This window comes from Vicugna pacos, chromosome 30, assembly GCF_048564905.1.
Source record: "Vicugna pacos chromosome 30, VicPac4, whole genome shotgun sequence".
Lineage (NCBI taxonomy): Eukaryota > Metazoa > Chordata > Mammalia > Artiodactyla > Camelidae > Vicugna > Vicugna pacos.
The window spans coordinates 12,271,692-12,298,037 of NC_133016.1; the positions used below are offsets into that span (position 1 = coordinate 12,271,692).

Below are 26,346 nucleotides of genomic sequence, written 5' to 3' on the forward strand. Positions count from 1 at the left end.
CCAGCCAGTTGACTCCAAAGCCTTTGTGCTTCATCACTGATCTATAATTGGTGAAAACTTGGAGAATAGCTTTGATGTGTTATTTTAGGGAAGGTAGTTGTGTAGTTTGAGAAGGAGGACTGTTCCTTATACTTGAAACAGCTGGAGCAAAGTAAATGAAAACATTGGGTTAATTTCCTCTTAAATGAGTGAATGCATGTTTACTACCCAGAAGAGTGCCTGATACATAGTAGCACTCAATGCATGTGAGCTGTGGTACAGTCAGGACTGCAGGTAACAAAACCTGGAAACAATGAGTTAAAAGAGAATCTTATCTCAGAAGATAGAAGTCAGGAGATAGGCAGACCTGGCCTGCCAGAGGGGCTCAAGTTAAAGATGGGGCTCCTTTGGCTTCCTGGGTCATCATTCTTAGTAGTCACTGCTACTCTCCACTCATTGCATGCACCTTGCAGGCAGGAAAAGGACAAAAAGGGAAAAGGAAAACCTTCATCTCCTGAGGTTTTTACCTTTTTATTTGGTGACTCCCTCTAGTGTTTCCACCTACCTCTCATTGATGCCCAGTAGGCTGGAGAAAAATATTTCAATGCCTCAAGTTCTTTTACTGTGTCAACTTCTCTGCCCCCTTTCTCTTCTCTCTGTTGCCCCAGTTCCCATCTCACTCCAGGCACTAATCATTCTCACCTGGACGTCCTCTCCCAGCAAGAACCTGCTGCTTGTTTTCCCTCCTTTAAGACTATCAAATTCAATTCCTATTTACTTAAGGCAATATCCAAACTCCTTAGGTTAATATTCATGGCCCTCTGGAGTCTAACTCCTTCCCGGCCATCCACATTTTCCTCCCACTGCTCCTCTGCACAAATCATGGCATCCAGTCAAATTCAGCTTCTCATTGTTCCGTAGAAGAAATTGTGCTCCCCTGTCACCATGTTCAGTTCAATTTAACTTTCTTGATATCCCAAACTTCTGTTCATTAAAAGAGAACATTAGGAAAGTTAAGCATCCCACAGAAAGGTACCAAATATTATTTTCAAGACAAAAAAAAAATTCCAATCAAGGACTGGTATCCAAAATAAAGAACTATCAATTACTAAGAAAAAGTAAGATAGCTATGGATCTCTGGTTCCCAGTCTGAAATTCCCTAACAGGTTGGTGGAGCTCAGTGGACTGGGACCATTAGTATTCATGATTACGTCTTGTTTCTGGAAAGATTTGTTCCTGCAAAGTCTACCTAATGAAAACTAGCTACTGAACAATTGCTATTACTTTAAAAAGAACGCTTTTCTTCTAATACAGGAAAAGTTTATTACAGCCAGGGAGGATTGATGCGGTAAGTCCACAGGTATCAGAGCTCGAGAATTCTAAGGTATGTTAAGAGGCACAAGGAAACTTCTCGCAGGTAGACTTCTGGTCTGCTCTGCTCCTCCAACACTCCACGTCACGTGGAAAGGGAAGCGTGAAGTTCCATTCCCGCGGTGGGAGAGCAGAGAAGGAGCGTGCGGACCGCGCCGCCTCCAGGCCCCGCCCCCCCGTGCCCCCGCCCACAGATAGTCCGGGTCCCGCGGCCTCCTGGATAGCGGAGGCCGGGGGGCGGGGCTCACCCTTGCCCCCGGGGTCTCTCGGGCTCCGCCAATCAGCGAGCGCCCTGTTGGCCGTCCGCAACGCCCGCCCCCTCCCCCTCCCGCTGGCCTCCGCTTTCCAGAATCCAAGATGGCGGGATCCAGGCGAAGGGGTCCTCGGGCCGGACTTCGGTCGTTTTTCTGCGCCTTGCTGCTGTCGCTCTGTCGTTTCGTCGGGGGCGACGGCGTGGGAGGCGACCCCGCGGCTGCTGGCGCCGCGGGCACTCCAGCCGCGCAGCCACATCGCCGTTTCGAGTACAAATACAGCTTCAAGGGACCGCACCTGGTGCAGAGCGACGGGGCCGTGCCTTTCTGGGCCCACGCGGGGAGTAAGCCGGGGCAGGGGGTGGGGGTCCGGGTCGTCTCCCCCGCCTTGTGCCCCCTCTGCACCTCCTCTCCGCTGCACACCGTAAGCGCGGTGGAGGGGACCCTTCTCAGCAGCCCCTCCTGCAGGCCGGCTCGAGTCTGCAAGGTTCCCTCCACCTGCCTCCCTCGTCTTCCCCACATTCTCTCCATCCCACCTTCCTCTTGGCCTCCCTTCTTTGATGTCGTCTGTTCTTTCCATTTGGTTTAGAGGTTTTTTGTTACTTACAAGTACTCTCTTAAACTCGTTTCGAGGCATCAAGTTTCAGCCTAACGCCACGTCTCAAGGGAAAACGTCCCGCGCCCCAACCCCTCCCCATCCCAACCTGAGAGCTGGTCTTGCATCCCCCTGCCTTCTTTCCCCCTTCTCTCGGCCCTCCCTTGCTTTTTTCCCTCCGGTATTAGCCATGCTTAATGCTCCAGGTTGTACCCGATGCCCCCTGACGGCTCCAGAGACGGCATATGCTGGCTTTAGAGTAATCTTGAAGTCTATGTCAGAGGACGTTCTTCTCACCCTATTGGAATTGTCCTTAAGTTTGCCTTTCTTAGTGACTTTTCTCTTCTACTGACACATTATTTAACTTAATAGTCACTCTCGTTGCTTTATTTAGTAGCGGAAGTCGTTTTTGGTTTTTTTTTTTTCCGGTGTTGATTGAGAACTTGAGGCTAAGAATAGCATTATGTGTACAACTGGGTTTGGTTTTTGTGTTTGGGCTTTTTTTTTCTTTTCAGTCTTTTGGGGAAAATTGAAATAAGCCGTGCAGCATATTTTATTCACTCTTAAGTGTGTGACGCTGTTAGTAGGTGAGAGAGCCTTGCTAGACATTTACATATGTGAAAGAAAACGTCTGTACTTTAGTGCTGATGTGTCACTGCTGACTAAGGAATCAGCCGTAGCACTCGGCGTGCTGTAAGCTCTGTTCAGTGACCATCAGATACAACCTTTGAAACACGTGACAAATGCCTTTATATGGGGTAAGAAGCGCTGGCAATTTGAATTCCATCTTTATGTGTTATTAAGCAGTCACTTATATATGGTTTGTATACATCGTTTTAGATTGTCCAGTGCTTGAAACAAAATGTTCCATTTCTAGAAAGTAACTGATGAATAGGAAGCACACTTTTAGGAAGAGCTGTTTCACTGAAATTAATGTGTAATTCAAAGGCATAAATTTCAATTTGACTTAACGACCAAGTCATTAAGTATTTGAAGTGGAGTGCAATTATTCTGTTACTCAGCAGCCATTAATTGTATGCCCACTCATCTACGGTGTAGAGCTGGTCATTTGTAATCAAGGTAGCATTTTTCTTAATACACAAAGATGATGCAGGTGTACCAAACACAGGTTTGGGGGATTTTTGTTTTTCTTCTTGGAATGATAATGAATTTTTCAAGTAGTCGTGATAAATTTGTTCACATTTTTTTCACTTCTGCATTTCTCTGTTGTCCTCTTGCTCTTCTCTCTTTTTCTCACATTACATAAAATAGCCAATTAGGAGTATTAATCAACTGCTTAAATTAGTTAAATTGACTTTCTGTACAGAACCTGTAACCAACTAAGCTTTTCTGCTGCAGAAATGTCAGATAATGTATGTGGTGAATTAAAGCTGTATGGCTAGATTGAATTTGAAATAAAGAGATTAGAATTTTAGCCATGATTTTTCTATCTGTTGACTCTGGGAATCACTGCTGTGGATATCCCTAGCATTCATTATCCCTGTAATTTTTACAGTCTCACAGTTTTTTTACTCCATTGATTATATTTTTGCTGTTTTCATTTCACCCTGAGATCCATTATTTAAAACAATTTTTTAAATAACGAAATTTAAGATTTAGTTTAAACATGTCCCTTTATATCACCCCCAAATTAAAACCAAATCTATGGTGTTCCTCTTTCTTAATTCTAATGTCCTTTCGTACTGTCAGTACACATCCTTGGGTCCATTAGGGCAAAAACCCCCAGCAATTTGTAACCCTTTATAGCTCTCAGAGCTCTTTCACCTTCATTCTCTGATTTGATCTTTACTAGGCAAGGCAGGTGTTACCTGTTTTATAGATGGAAAAAACATGTTTGGAAAGGTTAGTTCCTGGAAATGGTTGCATAGCTCATGTGGCTAGAATAGAACTCAAATCCAGGTCTTCTGATTCTGTACCCACTGCTCTTTCCATGATGCCTGCCCCCAAACCATTAAGTGTTTGAAAGTGATGGTGACAAAGTGGCTGAATTTACTAAAGTATCTCAACTTGTCTTTTTTTGTCAAGTTTTCCTACCTGTAAAGAGACAATACAGTTATTTCCCAGCAAGGATGTCAGAACGTCAGAACTCGTTCATATCTGAGAAGGTGTGCTAGAATTGTTCATAGCTAGACCTCATAGGTGCTTTAATAATTATCTAGTCCAATAATAGGAATAGCTAACATTTACTGAAATGTTCATATGCACTCATATAGGTACTTATATCCCTGTGAGGTTATTAGAGAAATGTATAACTTGCCTATGATCAAACAACTCGTAAGTGGATGGAGATGAAACCACCATCTTGGGGATCACTGTTCTCTATGAGAATTTGCTCATGCTGGAGAACTGTTTGATGACTTGAGAGTCACCTGACCCTCTCCCTAGAGGAATGTATATATGCTCCAAATTTTGCATATAACTTTTGGGGTATATATGGAAGTAATTGAGCCTAGCCCCTTCATTTTACAGGTGAACATATGGTGAGCCCAAGAGAGTAAGAATTACTTGCTCAAAGTCACACAGCTGAAGTGAGGCTAGGAATAAGTCTCTTGATTCCTAGTGGTATGTTCTTTTCATGTGTTTGAGCTTTATGACATTTACAAGCTGGTAAAAAATACAGTTAAGTTTTTAAAATAATATGCAAATTTTTGAGATATTTGAAGAAGAAGATTATGAGAATCTAATAGTTGATTTGCCTTTTAAGCCATAGTTTCCTCTCTTCTGCCCCCTGAATGTTTCATGTATAGTTGTAGCTTTAATTTTTTTTTTTTGGCAGAGATATTTCACTATTCAAAAGATAAGGGGGGTTGTAGAAACCCCTAAAATTTAAAACTTGGAACTATCAACATGGAAATTTTTCCTAACAAAATGACTGTACAGGTAACTGAGTTAAAATTAGATCTCTATAGGTGTATAACAGCTTGGTGATGATTCATGGAGTCTTACCTAATTATAACTTAAAGCTTTTCTTCCCTGATTTCTATTCTAGATGCTATTCCAAGTTCAGATCAGATTCGAATAGCACCATCTTTAAAAAGCCAAAGAGGATCAGTGTGGACAAAAACAACAGCAGCCTTTGAGAACTGGGAAGTTGAGGTGACATTTCGAGTGACTGGGAGAGGTAGAATTGGAGCTGATGGCCTGGTATGGTAATTTCTTTAACTTAGGAAATGTATATGAGTGCGTATACCACTAGCCTCTAAATGTTCTCTGTTACATATTTACAGGCAATTTGGTATACAGAAAATCAAGGCTTGGAGGGTCCTGTGTTTGGATCAGCTGATATGTGGAATGGTGTTGGAGTATTTTTTGATTCTTTCGACAATGATGGAAAGGTATATTTGTTTTCAGGACTGTTACCCACTTCAATAATATTAACAAAGTTAGGCTGTGAACAATATAGCTTTTTTAAGTTTTCTCAGTTTAATAGTAGAGGACTCTCCAAACTATATTTTAAGTGTGGTGACTATCTATATTATAGCTGGGAATTTATAAATTTAAAGCTGTAAGTTCATGATTTGTCATACACCAACTTGAGGTCACAAGGAACCTTCAGTCTGAGAACTTTTCAATACCCACCTTCCCCACACCCTGTTTATGTTTAGTAATTTTGATGGATCAGCGTGAGTCATTTAGATGTAGATAGTAAAACAAGCATTGCTTAGAAGGTTATTACGGTTTGTTTTCATGAAAATATGTGCATTATGCATTATTACTACTAGCTCTTGTGTTGATATCTTTTCATATGTTAATCACTTTTGATCAGCCAATTTCCCTGAAATAGTTAAGAACAAAATGTACTTATGAATTGGAAACATTACTTGTGCTCTAACAGCCCTAAGACTGGTGCTCTTTGCTTCAGCTGATAGTTTGCTGATTGTCAGAGGTCATTATTAACCATTTAAAGGAGAACTTTAGTATTAAACGCCTTGAATGCTGAGGCCATGTGGGTCCTATTACTAAGCTCCCCTAAGTCCCACACTAGTCCCATGCTCAGTGTCCTGGGATTTTAAAGGTGTAAGAGAACTTACAGCACATCTAGAATGATCTGTAATTCTTTGATCTAAGGACTTTAAAACAAATACATTCTCTTTATTTTTAGAAAAATAATCCTGCAATAATAATTATAGGCAACAATGGACGACTCCATTATGACCATCAAAAGTAAGTACATTTTTACATTATTCCTGATTTCAGCTTCTTTTTGGAAACCTTATAAAATATATTGTTTCAGTTCTGAACATTCTTCCAGATGAAATAAGATTATTCTTTTTCTTGAGATGTATCTTGTAACTGAGTGGAAAGGTCTTATTTTAATTTGGTTGTGTTTTTAAGTTCTTTCTGTGGACCACCTAGATTTCAAACATAAAAACATGTTGTTTTATTTAACCTAAAATTATATAATACGTTTAAAGGTTTATAAAACATTCCTGGCTCTCAGTGATGCCAGTAGTCATGATTTTTCGTCTTTATTAAAAAGGATCTTTCAAAAATAAAATTTAGAGGCTTGTGGGGGAAAGGTATAGCTCAGTGGTAGAGCGCATGCTTAGCATGCATGAGGTGATGGGTTCGATCCCCAGTACCTCTGTTAAATAAAAAAATAATAAGTAAGCCTAATTACCTCCCCACTAGAAAAAAGAATTTTAAAAAAATGTTTAGAGCCTTAACCAACCTAATGACTAAGAAATTTATGCCACCATTCAGCCTTGATGTTGCTGTATTTGAAAGATTCTCAGTGAGCTACAAAACTTCTGAATATTTAGTATATTTATAATGTGTGTGAATTAGGGATGTGCATTTTTAATTTTTACATGTTTGTTGGGGAAATTAACCTTTTAGCCAATCAGTGAACTATAAGAAAACTTATTTTATCTGTACTCCTGTTTACTATTCCCTACCATAATGACTTTAACTGGTCGTTTTATCACAACCACCTGTTGAGCTATTTGAACTATCATGGCCTCCCCGTTGTGATTCTGCTTATGCTGATTTCGGGTAGGATCTAGGAAATCTGCATTTTTAAAGCACAATCTGTGATTGTGATTATGCCCTAGTCTCACGTAGAAGAGCATGACTGCCGTGGCCTGCAGCTGTTACCCAGAGACCTGACCCGAGTCACAGGAAAAACTCATGTGGCAGCTTTGCATCTTCTGCATAAATAACTTCACATATCCCAAGGCTTTGTCATCACTTGATATTATTGATATCTTTATGGACATTAATAGTTTTAAATAGTGAGTTTTTAAATATTGAGAAGCTTTCTTAAGTTCTTGCTTGTCTTCTTTCCTCGTACTATAGTGATGGTGCTAACCAGGCTTTAGCAAGTTGCCAGAGGGACTTTCGTAACAAACCCTATCCTGTCCGGGCGAAGATTACATATTACCAGAAAACACTGACCGTAAGTAGCATACGTTTAGAGAGAAGCAAATCAGTGGTATTCTAGTATGGTTTCTCATTCTGAATCTTTGATAGAAACTAAATGCATTTTAATTCGGACACTGTCCATGTCCTCATCAGTGTTACTGTGAGGGAGCAAATGATTCAGAGCTCAGTGTGAAAAGTGGTCATGTGTTGTCAAGTCTTGCCGATAGGTTTGCATTTAGTCAGTAAATGTATAAATATCCTACTGTGTGCCACCCAAGTATGAGTAAGACAAGTCATTTTCTCCAAAGAGCTTGTTGTCTGATGGAGGAGACGCTTACTTAACATTAGTACGCTCTGTGATAAATGCAACACAGATATCCTAAAGGGGTCACGAGGACAGATTCCTGCAGCTGTCAGGCAGGCGTGGGCAAGAGCAGGAATGGTTTCAGCTGAGCTGCACCTTCAACGGAAGGAGGAGTTCCCTAGATGGTGCGTATTCCAGGCAAAGGAAACAGGTGGAGGGACTGTTCAAAGATTTGGGAAAGGTGAGTAGTTGGTTTGGCTGGAGGATACAGATTTGGGAAGTGAGGTTGAAAGGTTGGGAGTAACAAGTCTCACAGGCCTCATGTAGTTTATCTGATAAGGGACCGTTTAAGGAGTTTTAAGCAGAAAAGTGAAATGATCAGATGTGCAATTTGGGAAGGATGACTTAGGCAGCAGTGTTCTTATAATGGTATTTATGAAAGGAGCCAAAAAGCAGGGTGTTTGAGACTCCTTGACTCTTAATGGGCCATGCCCTGTGCTTGGTACTTTACATGCAATTTCTCATTTATGTTTTTCCTTCCAGTTTTATTGAGATGTAATTGACATGCAGCACTGTATAAGTTTAAGGTGTACAGCATAATGATTTGATTCATGTACATCGTGAAATGACTACCACAGAGAGTTTAGTGAAATCCATCATCTCGTGTAGATACAAAATTAAAGAAATAGAAAAAAAATTTTTCCTTGTGATAAGAGCTCTTAGGATTTACTCTTTTAACCACTTTCATTTTTAACATACAGCAGTGGAAATTATATTTATCATGTTGCACATTATATCCCTAGTACTTATTTATCTTTATAACTGGAAGTTTGTACCTTTTGACTGCTTTCATCCAGTCCCGCCTACCCCCACCCCCTACCTCTCTCTGGTAACCACAAATCTGATCTTTTTCTATGAATTTGTTTTTCAAGTAAAATTGACCAACAACACTATTGTTATTCCTGATATACAAGGTAGTGATTCAGTATTTCTGTACATTTCAGAGTGATCACCATGGTAAATCTAGTTATCTGTCACCATACAAAGATAATACATAATTGCTGACTATATTCCCCACACTGTACAGTTCAGACCCATGACTCATTTATTTTGCAGCTGGAAGTTTGTACCTCTCTATCTATTTCACCTATTTCTCGTCTTCCAACCCTTTCCCCTCTGGTAACCACCTGTTTGTTCTCTGTGTCTTTGATTCTGTTTCTATTTTGTTTTTTAGATTACACATACAAGTGAAATTATGTAGTATTTGTCTTTCTCTGTTTTCTTTCACTTAGCATAATACCCTGTAGGTCCATCCATGTTGTTACAAATGGCAAGATTTCATTCTTTTTTTATGGCTGAGTATTGTATGCATGTACCACGTCTTCTTTATCCAGTCATCTATCGATGGGCACTTAGGCTGCTTCTGTATCTTGGCTGTTGTAAAGAAAGCTGCAGTGGACCTGGGGGTGCATGGATCTTTTCTAGCTAGTGTTTTCGTTTTCTTTGGATAAGTACCCTGGAGTGGAGTTGCTGGATCCTGTGGTAGTTATGTTTTACATTTTTTGAAGAATAATCTCCATGCTGTTTTCATAGTAGCTGCACCAGTTTACATTCCCACCAAAAGTGCATTCTGGTCAGATGTACAACTAAATGGTACCATTAACTCACCTAGAAGCATCGCATTTGTTTGTGTTTGAGGGAGGAGTGGGAAGGCTGAGCATTGGTAATGAGGTTAGTTGTAGACAAACTGAATTTGGGGTAATATTCAGATGGATCTGTCCACCTGGCAGTTAAAATACTACATGAACTTTACTTTTATAAAGATGCCTTCAATACCTGGTTATATAATACTTACAAGTAAAGAATATCCTGTATACATTTTTCTTTTCCCAAGTCTCATGATCTAGGCTAGCCTCGCATTCCTTTATATAAACTCTGAAAAAGACAGTTCTTTGGAAAACTTTGATAGGCTCAGTTTTAAATTCCCAGCTCATTTAGAGACCTCAGAAGAGAGGCAGTGTCCAGTCTGTTAGGACTAACTTGGATTTCAGTTCCACTGTAATTATTATACATCCTGTACAGTTTCATCAGGTCACGCTTACCTTCATGTAGCAGAACCCAGACACCAACCATGGCAAGTACGGACGCACGAATTCATAGATCACAGGGAGGCTGTCTACATGAACCTACACAGGCCGTCAGCCCTACCAGCAATTTCCAAAATAATAATCCTGCAAAATGTACCCCAAAAAGAGGTCCCTAGTTAGATGAGGTTGGGAGGACTGTGCATACTAGCACATTAAAGGTTCTGGGAAGTCCTGAAATAAAGAAACCTTTATTGAAGCCCTCATTCTTTTGGGTTATTGGACCATGGAGTTCTCTTTTCAGTTGGGATCTGTGAGTGTCTGTAGAGCCAGTGTTCTGAAGAATACATTTTAGAGAGACTTGGCTGGACACCTGACTGTGACTTAATGGTCCTGGCCTTTGTGTGTTTGCTCAGTCTGCTGTCCCTTCCTGTAATTCTCCCCCCTTCCTTCCTCTACCTGCCAAGTCCTGCTTGTTCCTGAACACGCTAGTTCACCATCCCTTTTCCATCAGATTTTCCAAACATCAACTCATAATGATCTCTCAAACTCTTAAGTGTTTTTTTTTCTTCTAATGCTTTTTGGCCTTTGAAATATGTTGTCTTGAACTGCTGGTTAACTATGGTTTGTATATCTTCTCATCAATATGATTGTACACTTCTCAGTGCAGGCATAGTCTGTGTTCCTCCTGGTCCCGAATATTGTGCCTGTTTTAGATACTCAAGAAATGTTTACCGAATGTACTTAAACCTTTAGCTCTCAGTTGTTTGAGCTTCAGAGGGAAAAACAAAATAAGGCGAGCAAGAAATGCTGTTAGTGAAGGAAATACAGTCAAAACAAGATTTTAAATACTGCAAGAGTCAGGTTTAACAGTGGGTTGAAACTGTAAGATGAATAAGGAATGTTATCAGTGATCTCAGAGAAGTGTTGCTGGTATCAATCACTGTACCTGTACAGTCAAGCCCTCACACCCCTCCAAATTCCTAGTGCAGTGACTACAGTGTACTTTTTTTTTTTTAGAGAATTAGAACTAGACAGTTAACAACATTCCTGATGGGTTTTCAGTTTGTTGGAGTTGAAGGAAAAAGTATTGAACCGTTAAAAGTTTTCAGTATTAAAATTAGAATGTGATTAACTTAACACTTCTCTTGTTTCTCTCAGAGCCGAATGTGTTACTGATAGTTGATTTGAAAGACTGTAGAGGAGAACCAGTTGTAAATGATGTAAACTCAAATAGGAACTTACTGATAAACAGAAATATTTTACAGAAATATTAACATTAGTCCACTAAAGGATGGGTGATTTTTTAAATATTAGTAGCTCACGTCTCAGCCCTTTGCTACATAGATTCATAACACTTCATATTGACAGGCTTTTACTCTCGCTGAAAATTTGGACTGAGTACTGTCACATTTTACGGGTGTGACTTTAATTATTGACAAAACTGCATTGGAGGTGATGTCTGAAGTGTCCGTACTCTGGTGCCGTGTACCTGCACCTCTAGTCTGGCGACTCATATTTAGGGTGGGGCTAGTGATGGGGTTGCCAGAAGTGAAAGGTATTGAAGAGGCCCCACCACTGCCCGACTGGGCTCGTGAGACAGATCTTCATGTCCAGGTGGCTTCCTCTGCTTCCTTAGAATTCGGAGATTCCTTTAAGACATTTAGAGTCATTACTTCAGAAATACATTCTGCAGAGTAGAAACTTGTGTCTTTTTAATTTTTTCGTTTTCTGCCCTTTCTGTCAGTATGATTTGTCACTTTTGCTGCCGTTCTGCTAACTTAGGACAGTCCACTTACCCGCCCCTGATTTAGTGAAGAGAGGCTCACTACTTGCTGAGGCAATCTGATTCTCAGCTAGCTGTAGTAAAACTTGTCAGTTCAGCCGGTTCACTGTCAGTGCGGTTTCAGAGCAAGCCTGACCCCTCTTCTGTATGAACCATGCAGAGGACGTGGCCGTGGTTCCCTAAGCCTTCTGTAGAGAAGGTGAACCACGTTGTATTATAGAGAGATTTTCATGGAAAGTTACCAGGTTTTTCTTTTTAAGCCTTTGACACAGCCTAGGGCAAAAACCATTTTCTTAAGTGAAACATCTTATTGTATAATGATACCAATATGTTTATTTAGTGGATAAGGGATTACCCTTTTAAGATAATGAGAGAAAGCTGATAGCTTTTAATTTTTTTTCCAATTTTATTTAGATGTAATTGACATACAACACTGTGTAAGTTCAAGATACAGCATAATGATTTGAAGCTGATAGCTTTTTGACAGTTGGTTATTAGGCCAAATAGTCATAAGCTGACTGTTTGAAATTCACTTTACAAGGTGTTTATAAAAGCTGTAGCTACCGTATATCTTTCTAGGTAATGGTCAATAATGGCTTCACACCAGATAAAAATGATTATGAATTTTGCGCCAAAGTGGAAAATATGATCATCCCTGCCCAGGGGCATTTTGGAATATCTGCTGCAACTGGAGCTCTTGCAGGTAAGTCTTGCTGTCTTCTAATACGTTAGAAGGTGGTGAATTGAATTTCATTGGGAATACTGTATTTTGGAGATGTGCAGCCTTGTTTACTTTCAACCTTTAAAGACTCGTAACCTTCCCTTGATCTGTGGTGCCAGCCTTGGGGTCTCCCGGCACTGCTACTTCTCTCCTGTAGGTATCCCGTTGGCTGGGGCTCCATACAGGTATGTAAATGAGAGTATCAGTTTTGGGTTTGGTATATTCTGGTGAAGGAGACATACTTAAAAGTTCAATTGCCAAGTGTTTTAGGATCCTGAGAGTTGTCACGGCACATTTAAATGAATTTGGTGGTCTGAGGAAATATTATTGGTGACTAAACTTCCATGTGTGGTGATAAATGAACTTATTGGACATTAATAACATGTTGTGTTCATATTGCATAATTTTTTGTATCATTTTCAAATACATGAATTGTTCCTTACAAACAACACAGGGAGAGAGGGAGGGTAGATCATATTTACCCTATTTTTAGGTGTTTGACAAACCTTGGATTAAAGGACTTTTCTAAAGATCACATGGCTAATAAGTCAGACCCAGGCAGGACTTGGTGTAGATTTTTGGCTCCTGGGTCCAGTGCTGTATTAACACTTGCCCTAAAGTTACCCAACCTGCGCTGTAGTATTGCAGTTTCCTCTACTCTGGCTGTATATCTAGATCTCCATAAAATGGCAGAAACCAAAGAAATTGCTGTAGTTGAAATTCATTATTCTTGTTTTATGGATGTGACACTAGCCAGGATGAGTATTTTACTTCAGTGTTACAAACTTTGACCTGTTAGCTGTTTTTAGCTTAAACATTTTAATTTGATTTCTTAATATGATTTTAGGTTAAATGAAATTGTTAATATTTGCTATATGAGGGAGACAAATACAAATGATGTATATAGAAGAGCAATCATATCCTCTAATCGGGGTGCTGTGAGAGTAAAAGGAGATGCAGTTAGTGGTGGCAGGATGACAGGGAGAGACCAGGACTGTCCCAGTGAGCCAGGACCGAGCAGGGTCATGCACAGAACAGGGAAGTAAGGCTAGAAGAGGTGAGTGCTATAAGAAGGCTTCAGAGACGGAAACAGGAAACACATGAAGGACGGGATTTTGTCTCCCTTGACTGGAACACAGGCCGTGAAGATTTGTTGAAAAATAAAGAAGGATCTTGGTGCCAGGATACCGAGTTCGGGCTCGTTTTGACCCTTCATTTGTTTGTTCTTTCCTTTATCAGATATTTATTAAACATCTGTAATATGTTAAACACTGCCAAATGTACTGGTTTAGGATTTAAGGAAGTGAATTTTAGCTTAGTTCTAATATAAATCTTTCAGATGAATTTGTTTCTAAAGCTCACAGAGCACCGTTGCCCTACCAAATTAGAGCTAATTTTTCTTATTTTCCTTGTTTATTATTTTAAAGGAACAGATGTTTATAAAGTGAATTCACAACCATAAAAATAATCTATTATGGAACTTTTTCTTTCTTTTAATTTGTAGATGACCACGATGTCCTTTCTTTTCTGACTTTCCAATTGACTGAGCCTGGGAAAGAGCCAGTAAGTACACTTTTTTTTTTCCTCCCCCAAAAACAGTTTATTTGCAGTTTAATGGTGTTGCCTTGTAGCTGAAAACTTGGGAAGACTGAGTTTGGGTCTTGTTTCTGCCAGTTATTACCATGTGACCTGGTACAAGCTGCTTAACCTCCGTAACACTCCGTTTCTCCACTGGTAAAACTGAGATGCTGGTGCTGGCCACATTTATGTCTTATGCATTAAAGACTGTGTGCTTCTAGAAAGCGCTCAGTAAATGGCAGTGGCTATTATTATTTGTTGTTGTTATATTAATAGGAAGAGTAATTTAACCTTCCCACTAGTGGTGTAGTAGTTTAACATACATTGTTTATTATTTTCTTACTTAAAATTTTTTTTTAATGATCTATTTTTAAACTCCAAAAAAGCCTACACCGGATAAAGAAATTTCTGAAAAAGAAAAAGAAAAGTACCAGGAGGAATTTGAGCATTTTCAACAAGAATTGGATAAAAAAAAAGAAGAATTCCAGAAGGACCACCCTGACCTTCAAGGGCACCCTAGTGAGTTGGAACAAAGCTGTCCTCAGCTGCCACCAGTAGTTGTGGCATTTGTGTCACCTGGCACTTCATTCTTCTCATCTTCTCTCTCTTACCTGGCACATTCCAAGTAATTTCTGGAAACAATTCGTAAGCAAATCTTCAGTCTTTACAAGGCCTGGAGATTGAAGTTTTTACCAGTAAGAGTGTGGCTTAGTGCACTGTGCAGTCTGGAGCACCTGGCTGAGGGGGACAGACACTGAACCGTTGGAGTGTAAGCTCCGTGAGGGCAGGGTCTTGCTTCTTGTGTTACTGCTGTGTCCCCTGAACCTGACAGACAATGGCAGTGCTGATGTAGTAGTTGACACTCAGTAAATATTTGTTGAATGCAATTGTCCAAGGTTTCTTTCTTTCCTTTTAGTGGCACACAATTACCTTATTAATATAGAATTAATACTTAGCAAAACTATTGTGAGAGTAATGTGATTACCTGGCTCTCCCCTTGCTACTTAACAATTCTGGACATTAAAGGTTGAAAATTTTTAAATATTTGCCTAAGCCAATGTAATTAAGTACTTCATGGGCTACATGTCAAAAATAAAACAAGGCCAAATAGAGTGGCTGAGTAATCTGCTGTTATTATCTGGGTTCCCCGTCTGTACAAAGGATCAAGGCTATATCTAATAAAGCTGGGGAGCTAGCTTTTGAACTAAGTAGTATGTGATTCTCTTAAGTGTTAACAGTGTGATTCAGATTTAATGAAGGTAAAAATGAAAGATAAATTTCATTTTTTTCTTAGATTTGTTTTAAACATCGCATATGATTTGTAAGTATATCCTGAAGCTAATTATAGTAAGTGTTTGAACGAAATGACCTGTTTTCAGCAGTCAGGAATGAAAGGAAAATCAACTGTTCGCATTTCCACTTCTTAATCTTTTCTGTATATAAAATGCACAAATTTTAAGACAATAGTTTGATGAATTCTAATAAATGTGTATCCACCTTTAACTATCAGTCAGATCAGTATGCAGAATATTTTTATCACCCCAGGAAGTTCTCTCATGCTTCTTTTCAAGTCAGCTGCTTGAACTATTTAGATTTCTGTTAACTGAGATTAGTTCTGCCTGTTCCTGTAAATGGAATCACATAGTATATTGAAAAGAGAAAATAGTTTTTAGGTGTATCTGCATGTTTACCTTTGGGGAGATCTGAACACTGTGTTGATGATCTAATTTTAGTCTAGGTTGTACTTTGGTCACTTACAGTAATTTGAAAACTACAGATGTGTAGAGGTGATTCTAATAGTTTTGATTTGTTATTTCCATTTCAGCGGATGAAATATTTGAGAGTGTAGGAGATCGTGAGCTGAGACAGATCTTTGAGGGACAGAATCGTATTCATCTTGAAATCAAGCAGCTGAACCGACAGTTAGATATGATTCTTGACGAACAGAGAAGATACGTCTCTTCCTTGACAGAGGAGATCTCTAAAAGAGGAGCAGGAATCTCAGGGCAGCATGGACAGGTGAGCTTTCGGAATATGCAGATACACCCTAGCTGGCCTTCGATGGAGAAGTAGGAAGAAAAAGCTGCTGCGCCCTGTGTTCTGTATAATGAGGATTATGGGGTGACTGGTCATCTTTTGTTTTTCCTCCAGACCACTCAACAAGAACTGGATGCTGTTGTGAACACTCAGCATGAGATTCTGAGACAAGTAAACGAAGTGAAGTAAGTATACGAAAGTAATGTTTGAGTTTTACGTGGTGTTTTTATCCTAAATTCATCATTTCTCTAAATATGCAAGCACGTTAAAAGATTCCAACATGAGGGTAAGAATCATGTTCTAGATTATTTTATAAATCACGTTCTAGATTATGAAAGTAAAGTACAGGGCTTTTCGAGATTTAGAAACTACTAACATGTCTAAATGTTTTAATTGTTCCAAGCTAGAAAAGGAAAAAAATGCTTTAACATCTTTTTTAAAAAGTTTGTTGCTTGACAGCCAGTAGTATTTGTGCATTTCTAAAATATAAAAAGAATTTGGGTCACACACACACACACACACACACGAATGTTACTCGACCGTAAAAAAGAATGAAATACTGCCATTTGCAGCAATAGAGATTGTCATCTTACATGAAGTCAGACAAAGGAAGACAGGTATTATGTATCACTTATATGTGGAATCTTAAAAAAAATTATACAAATGAACTTATTTACAAAACAGAAACAGATACACATAGAAAACAAGCCTATGGGTACCAAAGGGGAAGCAGAGGGGAGGAATAAATTAGAAATTTGTAATTAACATATCCACACTACGATATGTAAAATAAACAACAAGGACCTACTGTATAGCACAGGGAACTATATTCAATATCTTGTAATAACCTATAGTGGAAAAAGAATCTGTTACATATCTATTTTGAATCACTTTGCTGTACACCAGAAACTAACACACATCGTAAATTAACTGTACTTCAATTTAAAAAAAATAGTTGAGGATAATACAAGAGCCTTCTCTCACATCCCCATCACCCAGTTTCAGCAGTTATTAATAACCCAATTTTGTCCGACTGAGCCATTCATTGTAAAGTGCCCCCATCGGCCTGAGTTTTAGCCAGTGATGGCTGGAGCCTAAACCCATCATTTCAGTAGAGGTTGAAGAAGGATGACACTCTCATGCTAAAATTCCCTCTCCATTTGAAAAGAATTTCTCTGATTACTTGTTATCCTGAAATAGTTCAGGAAAGGCAGAATAAATACTTTTTTTCTTGTCCTTTTCAGAATAACAAGTTGGTGCCCTGGTAGTGTCCAAGGTTAAATGAGGAGGTAGTGAGAGGTGATGTTTATTTGTTTCAGCTCAAGGATTTTAACATATTTTGCTGTTTTGATACATTAGTCTTTATAATTGGTGTTGATTGTTTCGTCTGTGGCTGTAGCTGTCCCTACAGCTTAGCTTCTGTGTCCTTTTGCTACAACCCCAGTAATCTTTGGTCACTTCCTTTCAGGTGTAAGACTTTCCAGGCTTCTCTGGGACATTTCTGTCCCACACATGGCAAAGGCATTTTTCTTGGAACCCTGGTCTTTTAGTGGGAGACAGTCCAGTGCTTATGGCTACTGGATTGTTATTGCTGCTAGGCCTTTTCAGTGGACAGGGTTACAAGTGTTTTTTGAACTTTGCTATTTGTATGTGTTGGCTTGTGCCATTTGTTAATTGGTTTTATTTTTTAAATGTTGATTTCAAAGTATAAATGTTTTTGGTGCATAGGCGGCATTTAGCATTTGATGTTTACCCAGCTTATTAACTGTTGCATTCTGGTTACTATGCGAGGCATTTTCATGTGAATATTTTCCATAGTCTGGGACCTTGCTCTTAATTATCCTCTTCTGTACCCTTCAGCCTGTCCCTGTCCTGTCCTATTTAAGCTGTTCAGCCACCTTTATTTATTCTCGATCATTGCTTATTTTATTCAAGATAGTCACCACTCTCTTCAAGTGCCATAAGCACTTGAAGCCAACTCTTCAGCTGACTATTGACTCTTCCTGGGAGATGACTTTGTCTCCTCTTCTGTGCCCCACGCTCCGTCCCCACCCGTGTCTCCATCTGCACAGCTGCTGTCCAGGCCAGTCCCTAGCGCTGGATCCCGTTTTGTCTAGTTCTCTGACCCTTGCTCTTTAGTGATCCTTGCTCTGTCTTCTACCTTTGACTTACCCCTCAGGGTCCCGTCTTCCATTTATAAAGGGCTTGCTCTTCCATGATTTAAAACTAATCAAAACAAAACAAACCTTTAATTGACCCTTTTTATTTTCACTGTGGCTTCTTTTTCCTCCCATTCCAGTGAGTTTCTTAGAAAGTAGAACAAACCACCAGTCTTCACTTCCCCGCAACTGTGATTTGTCCTTAAGCAGCTGTCTTTCTGCAGTCACTGGTGCTGCAGGACTAAAGACCTCTCAGTCTTCATCCTGTTGGACTTTCTGTAGCAACTGACACTTTCACGCACTCCCTCTGTCTTGAGACGTTTTTCTTTCAAGGCTTCGGGCATACCACTCCCTCTTGGGTGTTCTTTGGCCTCTGCTGCTGCTCAGTTTTTTTCATTGGTTGCTCTTCCTTCCATTATTCCTTGAAAGGTGTTTTTCTGTAGGCCTCTGTCCAGCCCTTTTTTTCATCTGACCTGTCCCCTTAGCAAGGTCTCCCCTCCTCCCGTCACAGCCCCACCCTCACGGCAGCCTCCTGTCCTTTAACACTCAGCTCTGGGTGCCCAGCTAAGTTGAATGCGTCTTTCTTCATGGAACTCCAGATGTGCCTCTGTCATGTTGCTCTCCTGCTGGACTGTTAGTCTCAGCAGGGCAGGGATTTTATTTTTCTCACATAGTTTATATCCCTAAAAACTGCCTGGCTCATAACATGTAGCAAATAAACATTAGAATCAACAGGCAAATGAATGAAATGATTTAATAGGAATATATTAAGTGATCTATCTTTGTGTATTAAAGACATTTATGTATATCTAAGCAAGTTCATGCTCTGAGAAGCTGTATTTTAAAATGTAGATATGTGAAAAGGTTATATATTCTGGGATGCTTATTTTTGGTAAGTAATTTAGAGATAGTAAAATATCCTTAATTTGGGTTTAAATAGAAAAACCCTGACTCATGAATTTTCTTGAGCATGTATGCTATAAAAAGAAATTTTAATCAATACATCACATCAGAAAGCACTTGAGACATTTTGTAGCAAGTTTTAAACTCTTCATTACTCATGTAAGTCAAATAGAATTTTAAAAAACTTATTCAGCTCCTGACATACCATGTTATTTCTAAGCAATTTTAATTTGATTTCTTTTAGCAAAGCTTTTACTTTTTGAAATAAGTTAGATAATTTATTCATTCATCCAACTTGAACTATAACTGTTGGAGGCACTGTCAGAAAATCAGAGACATCCCTGTTCTCAGGTAGCTTGTGCTCTCTGAGGGAGAAAATCCGTACACAGTAGTCCCTCTGTATCCTTGGGATTGGTTCCAGGACCCCTAAGGATACCAAAATCCAAGGATGCTTAAGTCCCTTATATAAAATGGCATAATATTTGCATATAACCTACACACATCTTCCTGTATACTTTAAACCATCTCTAAATTACTTATAATACCTCATGCAGTGTATTGGTATTAAATAGTTGTAAATCCGACACAACACTGTAAAATGATTATGAATCAATAAAAAATGTAAAAAATAAAAAAAAATAGTTGTAAATCCAATGTAAACGCTATGTAAATAGTCTGCGTGTGGCAAATTCAAGTTTTGCTTTTTAGAACTTTCTGGAATTTTTTTTCCTGAATATTTTCAGTCCATGGTTGGTTCAGGCTGTGGATGTGGAAACCACAGATGGAGAGAAGTGTGTGTGATGTTTAGGAAGTAGTTGCATTTGACAGGGAAGGCTCAGAGGAAGGAATATGTAAGGAGAGGTACTGGTCCTTCCATTTGAGACCTTCGCTCTTGGAGGGAGGAGTCGGGACTAGAAGGAGCATCGCAGACACAGGGCTTTATGTGAAGGTTATTTTCAAGGAACAGCAGGATCCAAGACAGGTGAAAGGGAGTAGCAGGAGATAGAAAGATGGGCTGCAGAGATTCTGGAGACCCTTAGGGGCTTTAAAGATTTAAGCCATTTTCAAACATACACAGACGCAGAACAGCATAGTGAACCTCAGCCTCCCCACCAGTCAGCTTCAGCATTGTGTACATCCCATCCTAGGTTATCTGTCTCAGCAAAAAACCCCAGACTTCAAGATACTTCATAGCACCTCCGAGGGGGCTAGTCAAGGGCCAATTCTGAAAACCTTTGGATGCGCAGTTTGGGCACCCCAGGCCTGATGGGTTAATCCTTTACTTACAACATTAACACCACTTAGAAGATTTAAGTTCATTAAGAGTATCACACGTTATGTTATTCAGTAGCCATTTATAATATTGGCTTTATTGGTTTAACACAAATTTAGTGTTATTCTCTATCAGATTGGAAAATACTTCACTTTATAAAGGATGCCTAATCTTGAAGACAATTTTTTAAAATACTGTTTTTGGGGTTTTTTTTTTCCAATATGATACATGGGGTTAGAAATGTAACCATTTGAAATCTGTGACCAAAAAAAATACCTTTCTTAGTGATTCCATTGTTTAAAGGGCTTTTCTATTTCAGGAATTCCATGAGTGAAACTGTCAGACTGATCAGTGGCATACAGCATCCTGGGTCTGCAGGGGGCGTTTACGAGACAACCCAGCACTTCAATGACATCAAAGAGCACCTTCACATAGTAAAGCGGGACATAGATAACTTAGTGCAGCGAAATATGGTAAGCTCTTTTTTCTTACAGTTTACAGTTATCACAATCTTCTTTTGAAAAGGAGGAACACATATTCTACTGAAAATATTGTAACTGTTTAATTAATGCTAATGCTCATTTTTAGTATTAAATGCCTATATGTTCTACCTTGTGCTTCCATAGCCTATCAAATAGAATTTTTTAAAAATAAATTGCTATTCCAGTTAGTGGAGCCATCGCAATCTCAGACATGGCTCTTATTATCAGTAATGATACGTTTAAACAGCTTTGAAAAAGATTAACGTCTCTCGACAAACCCACTTGTTAGGCAGACGAGCACTGGGTGACTCACATTTCTCTCTGGGCTGTTAGGAAGCGCAGATCTAAAACTGGCTGATGATAGCTTTCTTTAGGCAAGATTTTTCTTTTTTTCCGGCTACTTTCCTGTCTTACACTAAAAAAAAAATAAATAAATAAAACTTTAAAAAAAAATGAACCAAGTAAGTCCCATCTACACTTTTGGGGATAGCTGATAAATACTGAAAATAGAGAGCATACTTCTCAAGTTTAACATGCATTAGAGACAATATTAGAAGACAGACTCCTGGTACTTTTAAGTTTTCCTTCTTTCCTGGTTTTGAAAACCCTTAGAAAATTCCCAGATGTCTGTAGCACTTGCCTTTTCCCCTTCCAGTTTTTCAAATATGGCTGAATAGTTTTCTTAGTGTTCATTTTACCTCCCATTCAAAACATTTATCATCTATCCCCTTAGTTCTGTTTGAGGTTATTTCCCCCCAACTTCAGCCTTTGTTGCAAAGGCCAAGTTGATGCTGTGTGTAGTATCTATATAGGGAAGGACTTTGTCCCACAGATGTGATCATGTTGAGAACAACTAAGTTTAGTGAAATCCTTATAAAACTCATGAAATCCTTATCAAACTTATGTTCTATTTGGATACCTTGATGAAATCTTTGTCCCTGGTATTTAATTACCTCCTTATAATAGAAGGAATACTCACGGAAATAGGAAAAGAAATAGTTTTCAAAATACTAATTAGTGAGGTTGAATGCCAGGAAATTGGGAAGGATGAGAGTTGAGAAAAGGCCATTCTGTCTGCCAGGTAGTTCTTTGGTAGGGTAACCATGTAATTGTCTAAAACAGAGAACACTTAAGAATGAGGGTGCTGCTAATAACCCAGTGGAATGCTACTCAGCTATAAAAAATAATGCCATTTGCAGCAACATGAATGGACAAGGAGAATGTCATTCTAAGTGAAGCCAGCCAGAAAGAGAAACAAAAATATCATATGATATGTGGAGTCAAAAAAAAAAAAAAGGCAAATGAACTTATTTACAAAACAGATACAGACTCACAGACATAGGAAACAAACTTATGGTTACGGGGGGGAGGGGAAGGGATAAACTGGGAGTTTGAGGTTTGCAGATAAAATAACTAATATATATAAAATAGATAAATAACAAGTTTATACTGTGTAGCACAGGGAACTATATTCAAGATCTTATAGTAACCTACAAAGAAAAATATGAAAATGAATATATGTGTGTTCCTACATGACTGAAGTGCTGTACACCTGAAATTGACAACTTTGTAAACTGACTATACTTCAATAAAGATATGTATGAAAGTAATAATTACTTTAGTACAGCAAGTATAAACTGGAACTTGTGATCTGTGACCTCCAGGGACACTAAAATCATTGTCACTGTGATGAAGGTAAGAGCTGGACAGTGAGAGGTGGAGGCCTTCAGTGTCACCTACTCTTAAAAAGTTTGGTGGCGAAAGTTAAGGGGTTGGAAGGTATTTATGGGATGAATAAATGAAGATACTTGAGTTTCATACAATAAACCATGAGTTTTATAAGGATTTCACATTTATTTCCTTTTCTAAAATACTGATTTGACTAATTGTAATAGAAAGCTCTTTGCCTTAACAGCCATCAAATGAAAGACCGAAATGCCCAGAACTCCCACCCTTTCCATCATGTTTATCTACGGTGCACTTCGTTATATTTGTAGCAGTACAAACGGTGTTATTCGTTGGGTATGTCATGTATAGGTAAGTCTCTGAAATTTGACCCAGTATTTAAGTTATCTATGTCCATAATAGGACACTCAGTACCTATAAAACTAGGTTTATGCAAAGCAGGTATTTCTAGTCTGTTTCACATGGGCATGCATATATGGGACATATGCTTATCTTTATTGTATTTCATACTTCAGAAGGCATTGTATATTTTAATTTTAAGCAATCCTGTTTTTTCCTTTCTCTTTTTCCTTAGGACTCAGCAAGAAGCAGCTGCCAAAAAATTCTTTTGATCACCATTTTCATATGTGTACATCATGTATGTATGTACAAAATGTCTTTTTGAGGGAATTTAAGTATTTAAATTGCTTCATAGTCTAAATTATTAAATTTTGTATAAAATAACTTTAAACATTGAGTTGTAGTAAGAATGAACCTTAAAGACAACCACATGTAAATTTGTGCATAGTACATAAATCAGTTAATTTCTGGCCAGTAGAATACAGCCACTGAACAGAATATTGATAAATCAGAGGGTAAATAACAAAGTGGGGGGACCCCCCATATATGAAAGTTACCCCCACGTCTCCCGATTTTGGAGGTTTCTAGCTGTAGCAAACACCCTTGGCCTCCTGCCCTCCAAAATGAGGTCTGAGAGCTACTCCCATATTTATTCTATAACTCAGGTCTTTTTAGAGGCCAGAATTTCCTACTCTGAGACTCAGTGCTGCAGTCCTTGAGTCTAACACAACTCCCTTTGAAATCAGACTGTTTTGTCTAAGAGTGTTAGGATCTGAATTATAGGCATCAGAATGTTTATTGAAGTATTTTTTTCCCCTCTGATTATCAATAGTATATTTCACTTTTAAAGGAAACTTGGGGGAAGAATTAAGAGCTGCTCTTTACCTGAGAAACCGATTAGGTGAGAACATTCCTCTGATAATGGTTTTTATGGGTATTTTGCCTGGTAATGTGTTCATTTCATGATGGCTAATATTCCTGAGTGCATTCCAATAGTGTATATTCAAGATTATGAAAGTTACTCTGCATGTAAATGGGTAAATTCAACTCAGAGTGCATGCATGTTCAGAGGATATTTTAAGGTCACAAAACTTACCACTGCATTCTGATCACGCACCCTGGTGCTTCTTCATGGAAATCAAGGCGACAGTAGTAGAGCATTGTTAAAGTTTTTGAAGGCAAAATCTGAAAAACAGCATTAGTACTTCTGATTTCTCTTTTCATGCCAGAAATAAGGATATTCTGAAGCACTTGGTAGTAAGCTTAACCTTGAAATGTCAGGCTGGAAGGGGGTGTTACCGGCTGTGTACATAGTTCTGGGTATTATAGAAACAATCTGTAAATGACATTTTAAGATGCAGACTTAATTTTGTTTTCACAGCTGATGTAGATGTTGAAATACTCTTACTTTACCTCTTTTAGCTGAAGTGGTTATCTTTCACTTGTTACAGAATCAAAAACACTTTTTCATAAATAGTACTATTTAGTTCTTCAAAACCTTCATAAATTTGCTCCCAGGTGTGTCATTTAGATTGAATTAATTGCCTAAAATGCCTAAAATCCATACAAAGACGCTGAAGAATTCTGCATTATAGCAATACCTAACTAGTACTGCAGATGCAAACACTCCTACCACTTACCCTGGGACACAGAACAAGAATATTCTAGTGATCACTCTCTGCTGCTTTGGCCACTTCAACATAGAACGTGCTTCTACTAGTGTTTTTCCTTGTAGCATTGACGTTTTGAAATTCGTGTTTCAAAGATCCTATCACAGAATTTACTCTTATTTCATGAAAAAAAAATTAATACCTTCAGAAGCATGTTTCATTTGTAGACTATGAAACTTGGAAATCCTTGAGATAAAAGGCTCCAGAACATCCAGTATTACAAAGTCCGTGGTCACGTGTGCCTGAACCTGTCAAAGGAATGCCAGGTCTATGCAGTATCCATTTTCCAGGCTAAAATTCAAGAGGAATCGTTCAGTTCCTTCCTTGTAACAGTGGAGACAGCTAGGACGAAAGAACATGAGTATGAATCTTGTTTGTTTCTTACTAATTTGCTGAAAATCACTCAAATAGTTGAGGTTATTATTTGAAATTTGGTCTGTTTTCTTCAAAATCATTGACTTTAAGTAGCTCATTTCTGTAGAAAAGTGCTCTGTGAAAAAAAATCACTGCCAAGATTCTTTCATTTCTATACTGTTTTGTATAATTGAATTTAACGTCTCTCACACCAGCAAGTATTTTACAGGTGCCTTGGATTAAAACAAAATTAATTTTAAAACTGTAGTGTCTTTGTGCTTATGCCACTTTGAAAAGGTGAAATTATATAATGGCTAATACTCTTATTTAATGTACCTATTTGTGTTCTGTTTGACTATTTTATTCAGCTTGAAACTTTACTATGAGGCCACAATATTTTGTTATGTATTAAAGGAATATCAGTGTTTCTCTAAGTGTGGTCTGTGGACCATCTGTCCTGGAGTGCTTGTTAAGGATGCAGGTTCCAGTGCTCCCTTCCAAACCACCTGAATCCAAATTCAGGGCGTGGGGACTTCAGAGTATGTTTTCAACAGGCACCTTGAGGTAATTTGAGCACGCTACTGTTTGAGAACCACTAAGATGGGGGGTGAAAAGAACTAAGTCTTTTATTGCTGTAAAGCTGAGCTGAGACCATAATGTAACATTTTCATTGTCAATGACATTAGCAAATGTGCACTGATTCTGCTATACTTACACTCTACTACTTAATTTTCTTTTGGTTCATTAGCAACTACAAACTGAACTCTGATTGCTGCCTGTAGCTCTTAGTACTTCGGTCGATGGCTCTTAAACTTAAAGTCATCGTCAGATCTTAGACCAGCCATGAAAACCCCCATCTTCAAGTCTGCCTGCTAAAGCTTTTTGCTTCCCTGGTTGTGATTTCTCTGACATTTTATCTCAGACAATTTTACTTTTTGATAACTTGGGGAAAACAAAAATTACTTGAATAAGGGATTGCCTGACCCGCTGCATTGCATCTTTGTAAAGAACATCGATGACAGTTGTGAATATTAAGATGTGATTATCTTTTCCTGCCCATGTGCTTATCACAGGGATAGTGAACAAATGATTATATTGGGGATTTTTTTATTTATAAGATCTAATGTAAAATCACCACTTAACAACTTTTTAGATCTGTATGTTGCCTGTTTAATATATTTCTTTTAAAGTTTAAAAAGGGTTTTCTATCCACTGTTAATTTCAATTGGATAACATTTTGTCAAGTGTTTTTTTCCTGATTGTTACTTGATGCTAGCTGGAATTCAAGAAGTGACATTGACCTTATTCAAATAAAGAAATATTTTAGTAAGTTTCCTTTTTCCTTCATTGATCTTGGGTAATAAGTAGTTATTTTCCAAGCAGGCCCTG

At 38.6% G+C, this 26,346-nt stretch overlaps 1 protein-coding gene across 3 annotated transcripts in view; it reads left to right on the forward strand.

Moving 5' to 3' along the window:
• The first annotated feature begins 1,685 nt into the window (after window positions 1-1,685).
• LMAN1 (lectin, mannose binding 1) overlaps window positions 1,686-26,346 on the forward strand; it is a 38,530-nt gene continuing 13,869 nt past the window's right edge. Inside the window, exons 1-14 of one of the 3 annotated variants that reach the window (XM_072952097.1) lie at window positions 1,693-1,945; window positions 5,207-5,361; window positions 5,445-5,552; window positions 6,320-6,381; window positions 7,516-7,615; window positions 12,335-12,458; window positions 13,981-14,039; window positions 14,441-14,573; window positions 15,880-16,073; window positions 16,206-16,276; window positions 20,746-20,899; window positions 22,824-22,945; window positions 23,169-23,231; window positions 24,771-26,287. In XM_072952097.1, coding sequence (XP_072808198.1) covers window positions 1,708-1,945; window positions 5,207-5,361; window positions 5,445-5,552; window positions 6,320-6,381; window positions 7,516-7,615; window positions 12,335-12,458; window positions 13,981-14,039; window positions 14,441-14,573; window positions 15,880-16,073; window positions 16,206-16,276; window positions 20,746-20,899; window positions 22,824-22,945; window positions 23,169-23,205 — 1,557 coding nt within the window. In that variant the 5' untranslated portion in view covers window positions 1,693-1,707 and the 3' untranslated portion in view covers window positions 23,206-23,231; window positions 24,771-26,287. Of the gene's footprint in view, window positions 1,946-5,206; window positions 5,362-5,444; window positions 5,553-6,319; window positions 6,382-7,515; window positions 7,616-12,334; window positions 12,459-13,980; window positions 14,040-14,440; window positions 14,574-15,879; window positions 16,074-16,205; window positions 16,277-20,745; window positions 20,900-22,823; window positions 22,946-23,168; window positions 26,288-26,346 lie in introns of those variants that run through there. The other 2 variants (XM_015240508.3, XM_072952098.1) reach the window with 2 other exon arrangements.